Below are 12,772 nucleotides of genomic sequence, written 5' to 3' on the forward strand. Positions count from 1 at the left end.
AAATTTGAAAAGAAATCTCCAATAACTGCACAGCTAGTCCTGATCCCAGTCTCCTCAGCACTGCATCCAGCACCTACTCACTTCCTATGTTAGAACCAACAACAGAGAAAGAAGTCTCCAAGCTGCTATCTGCTGCCCGCCCCACCACCTGCGCCAGTGACCCTCTCACTACCTCCAAATTCCTTTCCCCAGCTCTCATTACTCACCTCACCACAATCTGCAACCTCTCCCTAACCTCTAGCACCTTTCCCTCCTCATTTAAACACTCCATTATATCCCCTCTGCTTAAAAAAACCAACTCTTGACCCAACCAATGCCGCCAACTACCGACCCGTCTCAAACCTCCCCTTCATCTCCAAATTACTACAACGTCTGGTCTACTCCCGCCTCACACGCTTTCTCTCTGACAACTCACTCCTCGACCCCCTACAGTCTGGTTTCCGCTCTCTACACTTGACTGAAACCGCCCTCACAAAAGTATCAAATGACCTGATGACAGCAAAGTCGCGAGGTGACTACTCCCTACTAATCCTTCTTGACCTCTCTGCTGTATTTGGACACTGTCGACCATGACCTCCTTCTCACTATGCTCTGCTCTATTGCCCTTAAGAACACTGCTCTCTCCTGGTTCTCCTCTTACCTCTCTGAGCGCTCTTTCAGTGGATTCTTCGCTGGCTCTATGTTCTTTCCACTTCCTCTTGCTGTCGGGCTCGGTCCTTGGTCCCCTTCTCTTCTCTATCTACGCAGCCCCAATTGGACAAACCATCCTCAAATTCGGCCACCAATACCATCTCTACACTGATGACACCCAACTATACACCTCTTCCCGTGAGATCTCTGAACCATTCCTCCAAAATATTACCGACTGTCTGTTGTTTCTAATACTATGTCCCTTATTCTCAAACTTAACCTCTCTAAAACTGACCTTCTCATCTTTCCGCCTTCCAACCAACCTCCCTTCAATATCTCCATTCCAGTGTCTGGCACCACCATAACCTCAGACAGCACGCCCGCTGCCTTGGGGGTCACACTGGACTGTGACCTCTCCATTTACCCCCCACGTCCAATCTCTGGCCCAAACATGCCACATGCACCTCAGAAATATTGCTAAAATACAGCCGCTCCACACCACGGACACGCTAAAGACACTCGTGGTCACCCTCATCCACTCCCGACTCGACTTCTGCAACTCGCTATTCATTGGCCTTTCCCGCACCAGACTTGCTTCACTCCTATCCATACTAAATGCGGCAGCTAGGCTCATTTTTCTATCCAGCTGTTACTCAGACGCCTCTGCACTATGCCAGTCACTGCATTGGCTGCCCAACCACTGCAGAACTAAATTTAAACTCCTCAACCTCACCCACAAAGCTCTCCATGGCGCCAAACCACTGTACATTGCCTCCCTCCTATCTGTACACCTCCCCACACTCAGATTAAACACTCCTCTAATACGAACCTCACATGCTCACCTACACGACTTCACCAGAACAGCACCCATCCTCTGGAATGCTCTACCCCAAGGCATCCGGACAATTCCCGATTCACAAAATTTCAGACATACATTAAAAACTCACCTCTTCAGGAGGCATACCAAATCTCTTGACCTAGTCGCCTTGCCCCTCCCCATGCCTCCCCACACCTTCCACCCTGCCTATCACATTCAACCTCTACCCCTGCACCTTCTTACCACAAATCCTGTTTGCTTTCTAATAACTGATTTCCATATGGAATCCCCGTACTGCCTGTGTTCCCCCATGCCAATCCACCCCCTTTGTACCTCCTGTATCACCCCCACCCTGTTTCAAACTGATTGTATGTCATATGTAATTGTTGTATTGTTTGTGTTTCTCCTATGCTTGAAAGCGCTGCGGAATAAGTTGGCACTATACATTATTATCTTTTCATATGTTTCTCACATCAGCCTATGCAACACTCGTATGTATATTAGTATATCCACCTTCCTAGTAAAATATTGTACACTGGTGTTCGTTGGATTCTTGTGCAGTATCTTCCATGCACAGTTCCCAGGGCATAGCACTGCTCTCCAGATTTCTTTCTCATGAGAAGCCCTGGGACGCCTACCATCATAAGAAGGGGCTTCTCCTTACCCCCTACCTTCATATTCCTAGGGCCGGGCAGGGATATTAATAAGTCTATTCTTGTTTCATTTGCTAGAAATCATGTGTGTAGTAGTAACATACACCTTAAGGCATTAACATATGTTAGTCATTACAAACTACTGACGAATATTCTGTCACTGTCAGTTACTGGCATGCATGCTCTTCTCAATAATCAATTTAAAGCAGTACAGTGAAATTAGAGGGAATCCATTTTGTTCCCATAACAATATAATTTGGGAGACTGTAAGGATATGTATGGGCCAGTTAAGGACCAGTTAAAAAATGTAAGGACTTGCATGGGCAAGTCAACGAGGTGAAAAAGTGTTGAATGCTGTGAGAATGTCAAAGTTGTTAAAAATTGTTTAATATTGTTGAAATTTAGAAGTTTGAGGTTAAAGTTATTTATGCTACTATCTCTTTAATAAAAACTATGATGTTGCAAATTGTAATGGCGTATAAACAACATTCATGTCATGAGTGCTACAAGAGTCAGGTTCTACAACTGAGGAGTAATTGATGACATATTACAGAGACAGTGTATGCATGTCCTGAAGTAGCTGAATCTGTGTCCTCCCAGGGAAGAGTACTGAGCAGGGTTGTAGCAGTGGGCAACACAGCATTGTGGAGTAGTGGCCTTGAGACTGCTGAGCCCTTGCTTGGTTTTGCCCAAATCCTCCGGAAGAGGAGGGAGTAGAGGCTGCTTAAGTAGTGTATGACGAGTGAGCTAACCAGAATACTACCAAGCTGGTGCCAAGTCAGTAAGCTATACCGGTGTTTCCGCTAGGCAGTAACTACTTCTATACCGCTGTTCAAGCCAGACTGTAACTACTCGTATACCATAATTCCAAGTTTATCTTCAATCAAACAACGGTTTGAGCAACCAATATGTAGCATTACCTGCTTTTTCCTGCAACATTTCGTCTGACCCCATAAAGTACCAGCCATGAACGGTATGACTTTGCTAAGCCTGTAATTCCTCCAAGTGTTTCACACCTGTCTGATGTTGTGAAGGTGGCCAGTCCAGAACTCCCTGGCTCATCCAGTAAGTCTGCAGTTGTTTTACAGGACAACCCCTTAAACTTTGTATCAGCTATATAAATCTGTACTGTATTTCCCTGGTGGAAGGTAGGGAGACAGAACTTTGCAATTTACCTCAAGGATTGTGTGAAGGAAAGCAGGTAACTTGGAGCTCTATATCAAAAGAATTGAAGCTCTAATGCCTATAAACATGTTTATTTTATAATTAACCAATACAAAACTTTGGACCAATGTAAATTAATAAATGAAAGTCCTACACACAATGTAAAAGCTGGTGGAACCAACTTCAATATTATTAATAGCAGCCAAAAGCTTTGTATGATTTGCTATCATTCTTTTATATTGCTGTTGAGGAATTGTAGTCCACTCTTTTTTATATGAAAGTGATATCTAAAAAGTGAACTTGTCTGGTATAACATACTGCTCTAATTAAGTATAATTCTACTGTATTGAGGCTTGAACTGTTTGGGCAAATATTGCAAAAAAAAAAAAACACTGTAAAACCTCTGAACTGAATTTCAAAGGTAAGTTTAAATGGGATTTTTCTTTTCATCATTTTGAGAATATCAAAACTTATCAGAAAAAATCCAAGAAAGTCAAATGTAAATCGCTCTTAGGTTTTACAGTAGATCGATGTCTTGCTTTGAACCACAATTACAGTTCAGATTCAGCTTGTGGAGAAATGACCACATATTCTCCTACAGAATATCATGGTACAATGCAGCATTCGCTGGTTTGTTCAACAATGGTAAGTTGTGTTGGCCATGTGGCAGCAAAGATAATAGAAGTGCAGGTAGCTAGATCTTCCACATAATGAATGGACACATTTCCATATGGACGATTAATCTTTTGAGAGCAGATGAAGATTTATATGAGAATATAAGACACTAAAAACTTAAGTAACATAGTATGTAAGGCCGAAAAAAGAAACATGTCCATCTAGCTCAGCCTATTACCCTCCAATGGTGATCCAGAGGAATTTAAGGGAAAAAAATTCCTTCCTTACTCCAATCTGGGAATTGAAATAATCCCTGGATCAATAATGGGTAATTGTCTAACATTTTACATACATACCAGATGCTATGGATACTCGAGATAAGGCCAAGGATGGAGTGCCAGAACCACATCTTCTATGTCTCTTTGCTATGTCCTCTGGTATGCTAGAACTTGCTTTCATTGCACCTCCCATTGACTGCTGAAAATAAAATCATATATAATTAAGAGCACCTTTATTTTGTTATTTAATTCACAGCTTCCTTTTTTCTGAGCAAAGCATCGAAAAGTGTTGGTGGAAGACCATGTACTGCAAAAGAACTGACTAACAGCTTGTCCTCCCAGTAAGGAAGCCAGAGACTGGACTGCTATCTTATCGGTGACAACAACATCGAAAATTGTAATGAATTAGCTGCTGAAGTTTTATTAAAAAGCTACTATGTTTCCAAACTGTTAACGATGTGGCCTCATTCTGTTTCGACCCCACTCCACTGTCCTTTGAACCAGGACTCCTGTTTCCAGGACTTTTACTATCAATATGCAGTGACCATCTACAAGCCAAAGGTAAGCCGCCAGGTTGATGCCACCCCTAACCTGATATCTCTCAAGCCAGGCCTACCCCAGAACCTGTACCAGTGCACCACAAATGGAAATGTAACCACAACTAGGGGGGGGGTTAGGATCTTACTGTATGTGGTGTATACATTGGAATGACCCTCCGGTTTCAATACAAAATTCTGTCCCAGGACCAAAAGATGGAGAAGGTATATTTTCTGTAAATAATCTACTTGGTAGTCTTTCGGTTCCGCCAGCTGTAGGTGCAGTTTTTGGATAGCCACCGCCATTTTCTAACTATACTGTGCACCGCTCTGTAATTGGCCAGGGCTCATTACGTGAACAGCAGAAAGCAGGTATAGTGCATTGGTAGTCCTAGTAATACCAATGCACTATGTGTGATTCAAGGGAACCTGTCACCTGTCGAAAGCATCATCAACTAAGTTATGGTTCTGTTAGGAGAGGTGACAGGTTTCTGGGTGCGTTATTTCTTATGCTCATTTTGCAGAGTCCCATGCATGCGCTCTTCCATAGACTTGTAGAGGAGAGTGCACACAAGAGTTAGATTTGACTTCAACGGCAAGCACCAGGAAGCGGGTGAGTATAAAAAATACAGCACCCAGCAACCTGCCACTTCACCTAACAGAGCCATAAACTAGTTTATGGTGCTCTAAGCGGGTGACAGGTTCCCTTTAAGTAGTCTAAAGATGGTGGTGGCCATTTTAGCTGCTGAAAATGGCACCCACTCCATCTTCCATTCCCAGGACAAAATTTTGGCCTAAAACAGGAGGGTTGCTTTAAATTCAATAATAAAACAGCATGCAGTAAACTTCTCTTAGTGGCGGCCACAATTTTATCATTCAACTCTGCATCTATTAAGGAGGTTTGGAGCAATATAGCAGAGAAACTGTGATAAAAAGATACTCAGAAAATAACCAGCTCAGAACTGTGAACCTAAAAATGACATGGTGTTCAAAGATGCGCATTCAATTATAATTCACAACATAAATAATATCAAAACACTTGCCAAATCTATGTATCTCACCGCTCCACGTAGGGTCTTTAGGGAACGCAGTACATTCAAAGGAATCTTCCTCTGCAGTCACCAGCAGGCAACGCATCCAAAATGCTCCACAGATGATATTGTTTAAAAAAATTGATAAAGTGATGTGGGCAATAAATTTTATGAAATATGTAAACTATGTAATTTGTTCACTATTTTAGGGCTCAGTCAAATACGCTTTTTTTTTTTTGCACACATAGGCGCACGCAGAAAACACTCGTCTGACTTCGCCCTTAGAGTGAGGGATTGCAATAACCACTTTGCCCCAGAAGAATGTTGGTGGCAAAACCCAGGATCTGGCGGTATCGGTGACGTGTTTGTATATTGTTTTAAACCTGTGTTTCTTATGAGTATAATGACTGTGTTCATATTAAACTTCTTTCAAAAGCTACTAGACGTTCATTCTTGTCCATCTAGTGTGGATGCCATTTGAGGATCGCTTGTTGTAGAATAAGAACAGCTACATTACTGATTGGGAACATTTTGGATGCTTGGAGCGTTTTGGATGCATAGGGGGGATTCCTTTGAATGTTACATGGAGTGGTGAGATACATAGATTTGTTATTTTGCAGAATTGTTTCCATCTTTGATTGCCAGCTCTGTAATGTGTGAATAACGCTCTTATTACACTTTTATTGTATTGAAACACTTGAACAAGTTATTTGCCATGTATTGTGGGTCTCCTTGTCAGCAGTGAATGTTGGCAGGACGAGGTAACCAGAGGGTAATTTGTGTAGTAAATACTAAATAAAGCAAAGGGAAACACTACTATTATCTACAAATGGCCATATAGGACATAATAGAAGAGGATGTCTAAGTGTTAGCACTTACAATCTGCAAGTTAAACCCGGCAATTATCAGGAACCCTTGTGCATCAGTGGCAGATGCTAGCACTAGTGTTATAGCACCCTCAAGAACTGAATCTTTTAAAATTAAAAGTGTTCAAGTGTGTATGTATATAATTATGAACAGTCCTACAGCTATATAGTCAGAACACAACACTCACCGTGTGGCTGTAATTGGAGGTTGCACTTGGCGTGGGAGAACTTCGATGCACTATAGCACTTGTGCTGGTCCTGGAACTGTTGCTTGGAATGGCTGTCTGTAGATTGATATTACCAGTAGGGTCTAAGGAATGGGCACTTTCACTGGAATTATGAAAAAAATTACTATAGATTATACCAGAAAATATCAAAAAAAGAAAATGTTTACTAACAGCAACATAAAATAAATCAGGTTTTTATGTGGAGGTTGTATAAGAATTATTAGCCTGAACACAGAAGCATAGCTAAGGACTCATGGGACCCTGAATGCAAAAGTTCAGCATGAGGGTCCTCTCACAACTTTCCTCTGCATCCTTGGGCCACTTAAGAAGGCCATTGATGCAACACAAGCAGGAGGGAGCATTGCTAGAATCTTAAAAGATTAGACAGAGGCTAAATGTAGGAGGCAAAATCTGTAAAATCTTGGACACCAACCCTCCATATGCCATTTATAATAATGGTGTTTTCTTATATGTTAGAGAGGCCATGTCCCCAAGGCTCTTTACCAACTGCTACCTCTGCACCCTCTATGGCTATTACCCTGCCTGAACACCAGGATCCCAAATATTCAGTTAATGTGTTTCAATGATATCATGATTACTACCGTATAAAAATATGTTGGTATATGGAGATTTTTGTATGCTGCCTGCATAAAACAATGGCAGCATGCTCTGTTGGATGCCATGTATCAGACTGTGATAAGAAAGCTCAAACAGAACTAAGCAAAGTATGATATTTAAAAAAATTGTCATCAGGTATGAAAATTCAATTAATTAAAGTGTTACCGAACAGATATTGGTGAGCTGCGCTTTGATTCAGAGCGGGAGTCGATTTTAAAGCTTGCTTGACTGATTTCATCAACACTTTCCTGGCCATTATGTAGAAACTCTGCTTGGGAAGCTTCTGGGAGACTGTAAATATCTGGCCTGGATCGCCTATAAAACAATAATGTGTATGTCACAGAATGAAAAATTAGAATATACCTATCACAGATGTTATTTCACATATCTGGATGATTAGGAGCATCAGATAGCACCCATAGACATTAGATTGCCAACGAGTGCAATAGTAATGAGATTTGCCTACAAAAGTTGAATGAACAAGGTAACAACAACCAACGTGGAGTTGAGGGACTTGGTGAAGACAAATCTGTTATTAAATTCAAATGAAACTGTATGAATCCATCTTCAGTAAGTCTTCCCTTATGGTATTCAGATGGAACCATAGACTTTAATAAGTAAAGAGGAGAACACTTTGGCCTTTGTTTGACATGGTTTCCATTTGTTGACATCATTTTAGTCAACTATGGTGTCTATCTATCTATCTAAAATGGCAACGGATGCAGATGATGTAAAACTGAGACCTAGGCAGTCTCTTTTTCACCCATTAATAACTATGCTTCTATTAAAGGTTCCATCTGAATATCATTTTCAGCAATTCAGAAAGAACCAAAGACAGAAAGCTACAGCATAGTTAAATATGATGTGTGAAAGAAGCTTAACTCAAGGAAAAAGGAAGCAGAGGATTTGTAGCTCTGTAAAATGAAAACTGAGCTCCGACTCCCAGGCTCGGACTGGTCCACAAGGGGACAAGATGAATCCTCCGGAGGACCCCGAGTCTGAGTGGGCCGCCAACACCCACCCAAGCTGCACACAGGATCTGCACATATTGCGTAAATGGGAGTCTATTAATTTCTGTCCAAAGTATTCTCCATATTCTTCAGTGGAAACAGGGACAAACGCAAATGCAGTCACTGTTCTATTAAATTATATGGAGGATGCAGCGGCAAGGAATTTGTGAATGGGGATCAACAAATATTTGCATGTAATTGTACAGGGAGACCCCAAAATGAATTTTACTGTTGGCCCTGGGTGCACCAGCTGACTCCTATAAGCATACTGTATATGCATGATAGTAAGCAGGAAATAATTTCAGGCATATTTAGGGTGGTTGCACACCTGCGCCAGTGGTTCTACTTTCCTGCTCGTTTGGAGACCAGGAAAGGGGAATCCCCGTGGCCGAATGGCTTCATCTCAGGACAGAACCGAACAGCGCAGAACGGACCCCAGCGCTTTTATTCAGCTGCCTGGCTTTTAGGTAGAAGAAAAAGAGCTTTTTCTTCCAGTTGAGCCGGATCTACGGCAGAACCTCCGACCGGAGGTTCCAACGCAGATATGAAGCCGGCCTTATCTAATCTTTGCAAGAAAAATGACCGCAGGATTCTGACAGGTTGCTACATACATCCTTTCCATTACTGCATATTATAATAACAAAACGCTGCTTAATAGCAGAGGCCTCTACTAGAAAACGGAAAATGTAATTTTGTTTAAGTGTGAAGTCCTGGCCATGATTGATATAGATCTGACACATTACACACTAGGATTAAAGACTGTAACCTTATTGCAGTCACACCTAATCCATGCATAGCAGTATGTTAAGTACCCTGTCATTGTGTTTCTTCTTCTCTCTACCCTCAGAGAGCATGGACATACACTGAGGAAGTATTGACAAGCCAAGGGGATCACTGAATTCCTTACCTCTCAGAGTGTGGGATTGATGAGATGCTTCTCAGGCTCTGTGCGTCGAAGTTTGAATGAACGCTGATTGCATCTTCCCCACTTCTTGTCTGTTTCCCAAACCTTCTGTCAAGACTACAAATAAAATGGGAATCAATGCGTGGCTTTTTTACACTGAATTTTTCCTAACAATAGCAAGTGGAAACACTCATTAGGTTTACACTGCATACAAAATAGGTTTTTACGCATAAATTATGCATTTTGAATAGACTTCAGCAACAGTCTGGAAACCAGTCAGGCATGACAAGGTAACCTCTTGCCCCCATACCGATTATAACGGCTATTTCGCCTATCAAAAATGACAGGCGCTCTCTCGCCCCCTATTATTAGCCCCGCTGCTATCCTGTTCTATAATTAAATCATCAGTCTTCTCTTCACTCTTTATTCACATCAACCTCAATTTTTTTTAATTTTCAAGTTTTTTTTTATTTTATAAGATTAGACAAAACAATGATGATGAATAATAGCTTCCACCGCTGTAAATTCAGGCGATATTGCACATACAATACAGGTTTGTTCTTACATAGACAAAACTCAAAAAAGTACGGAAAAGAAAAGAAAAAAAGTAATGTATAAAAAAGGACTGTAACATAGTATAACATACTACAACATACACCCCAAAGGCATTACTAATCTGGATGATATAAACTCTCAATCCAGATATTTTATAGCTAAAGAGGTTTTAGCTGCAGGTTTTGGAGCGGTTTCGCCATCGGCATTCCGCTGCAGGTTTCTCTGCTAATAGAGAGGAGAAAGGCCACGGCGGAAATGATAAAAGAATTGACATGCTGCGGAATTGAATTCTGCACCGCATGTCAGTTTTCGTGTGGGCTTGGCCGCAACGGATTGGCCGTAGCGTGTGGACAAGATTTTTGCCTAATCTCTTTCACTTTGCTGGCTAATCCCGGGATAAGGAGCCGTAGGCGGAATTACAGTGTGCACTTTCCGCACGGAAATTCTGCGGCAATTCCGCCCCATGGGAACCCAGCTTTAGGGCGTTTTCACGGCCGGCTGATATACACTTCCATCTGAGCATTCCCCTCCTTCCCTCCCCCTCACCTAGCGAGGCAAATGGGTCCATGTTCTGTGTATTACGTGTAAAAAAATAGCTCGCTCAAATACACCAGTGTACATCCGGCGTGAGTGGAGTTTAACTATGGTAAAAAAAAAAACACCTCAGGGCTTACTTACATGAGTGCGTTTTCACACGCAGAATATGCGCACATGACGCCCAGAGAATACAACCTATTGTTTTCAATGAGTTCATTCTCACTTTTGCACATGCCAAAAAAAACCCTGACGTGCTCTATTTTTGTGAATATTTGCGCACCTAAGGCACTATAGGAGTCAATGTGCAAATGTGCACCCGATCCCCCAAAATTGTGAAATGAACTGCGCAATTTTGTGAGGAAATCGATAACACCAGGGACTAATTAGGCTGCGTGTGTCCTGCGCCAATGTGAACAGTCCCTAGCGGTGCAGAAAGTACGGTAAACAGCGCATATATGCGTGTGATAGCATGACCTCCACAAAGCAAAGAGTCACGCTATCACGAGCATTTCTGCACCTACACTCGTCTGAAGTAGGCCTTAGATAGGTCTAAGGTCGGATTCACACGGGTGTTTTTGTGAGTCTATTTGCGCCTAATATTTTTTTTGTGTAATATGCAGAAAATAGAACCCATTGATTTCAATGGGTTTGTTCACAAGCGCATATCTTGCGTGTACAAAAAAACACTGCATGCTCTATTTTCCTGTGCATGATGATAGCACTTAGAGCTTCTTCCTAGGTCCCCCACGATCAGCAAGTGAATAAAGCCGAGCTGCAGTACCGGACACAACCACACATAGGGGAGAGAGACACTGAAGGGGCTTTGCACCTGCTGGTGATGTGGGTCATACGAATAGGCTAGCACTGCGCAAAAACCTATTTCACTTTTCTAAATCCTCTTTTTGTAGAGGAAATGTTGGGGCGACTTTATTTATACTAAAAAATATTAACTTTTTATTCCTTTACTAAGAAACTGTGTTCAGCTTCGTCTGTAAGATGATTATTCTGAAGGAAAGAGTTTAAGAGATGGCAAAACCGATCATTTACTAATCCCTACAATTACTTTTTCCCACTAATGCATATGAAAGACACATTTACAGAAAGTCTATCCCAATTTTCACTTCTCACCCATTGGCACGTGGCAGTGATCTTGTACTTCGCATGCTCTGAGTATCATAGTTGGAACGTATGCTTCTACCATCCTCGCCCTTTCCTGGATATTGACTAGTTTTTAGGTCAGAACTGCTGGAAAGAATGAGTTAGTGAGCAAACTAGAAAAACATTTTGGCAGATTGTTTAAAAAATGGAGAATTACCGTATGAGTAATAGAACCATATAATATAATGCCTGGACATAACAGAAGCATGCAGCTGGGTTCAATTATGGTTGGAAGAAAGTACGACGTAAAGGGGTTTCCCAAGACTATACCATTAATTAATCCTTAGGGCTTAAACAGATGACCGTGCTTTCAGAACCTGATAAGGCAAAGTCAACCATTTTAATGGTTTCGTTTTAATGGGGCGTATTCCTACATGCGAGAAAAACTAGGCCTTGCCCTATCTTTCTTGTATGCAGTTTTTATACGTGCGAGAAAAGATAGGCCGGTGCTATCTTTCTGCTTTCATTATTTCCCACGGGCAGTAGCACGGAGTTTAGGGTGCCTACCCACTGGCGATTTTTTTTCCTGCGATGCTAAATTGCGTTTTGCGTTTTTTCTGAAGAGCAATTAGCATAGAATGTGTTCTTGTCCATTTGGGGTTTTTTTTTCGTTTCGTTGCAATTTTTCACATAGGAACTGTCAGTTGCATATGTCTCCTTATTTTTCTCTTAATGCACCCATGATTGTCAATGGAAATTAACGAAAAAGGCGCGAAAAACACCACGAAAAATGTGCGGAAAACGCGCAAAAAACGCTGCGTTTTTCACGCACGAAAATCGGCAACGCCAGTGGGTAGGCGCCCTTAAACGGTAGAAAAAAAACATTTTGACATGCGCAAATACGCTCACCGCTACGGAGCTTGTCTGAAGAAACCTTCAGGATAAGTTCACCTATATCAGATTGGCAGAGGTCTAACCCTCAGCACCCCATTCAGTTGCAGTTATGGTACCGACACAGCTACTTGGAAAAAACAGCCAATCTGCAGGTCTTCCAGGCTTTGGACTGCTACCCATCTGATATTGATGATATATCAAGGGTTAGACCGTCAATAATATAGTCCTGGAATGGAGAACTCCTAGAATATACATAGTGAAGGCTTAAACAAACAAACATGTTTGCGGAGGTTTCTGCATGCATGACATTCACACCCGTAAAACGTGACGAAGCGAGGC

At 41.8% G+C, this 12,772-nt stretch overlaps 1 protein-coding gene across 4 annotated transcripts in view; it reads right to left on the reverse strand.

The window, feature by feature from the left end:
* The window catches only part of SYTL5 (synaptotagmin like 5), a 193,729-nt gene that overhangs the window by 57,453 nt on the left and 123,504 nt on the right, over positions 1–12,772 (reverse strand). For 2 of the 4 annotated variants that reach the window (XM_066599955.1, XM_066599954.1), the window contains exons 6-10: positions 11,570–11,686; positions 9,353–9,466; positions 7,601–7,750; positions 6,779–6,920; positions 4,236–4,356 (exon numbers count right to left, since the gene is read on the reverse strand). In XM_066599955.1, coding sequence (XP_066456052.1) covers positions 4,236–4,356; positions 6,779–6,920; positions 7,601–7,750; positions 9,353–9,466; positions 11,570–11,686 — 644 coding nt within the window. The remainder of the gene's footprint in view (positions 1–4,235; positions 4,357–6,778; positions 6,921–7,600; positions 7,751–9,352; positions 9,467–11,569; positions 11,687–12,772) is intronic. The other 2 variants (XM_066599957.1, XM_066599956.1) reach the window with 2 other exon arrangements.

Source organism: Eleutherodactylus coqui, chromosome 4 (genome assembly GCF_035609145.1).
Source record: "Eleutherodactylus coqui strain aEleCoq1 chromosome 4, aEleCoq1.hap1, whole genome shotgun sequence".
Taxonomy (NCBI): domain Eukaryota; kingdom Metazoa; phylum Chordata; class Amphibia; order Anura; family Eleutherodactylidae; genus Eleutherodactylus; species Eleutherodactylus coqui.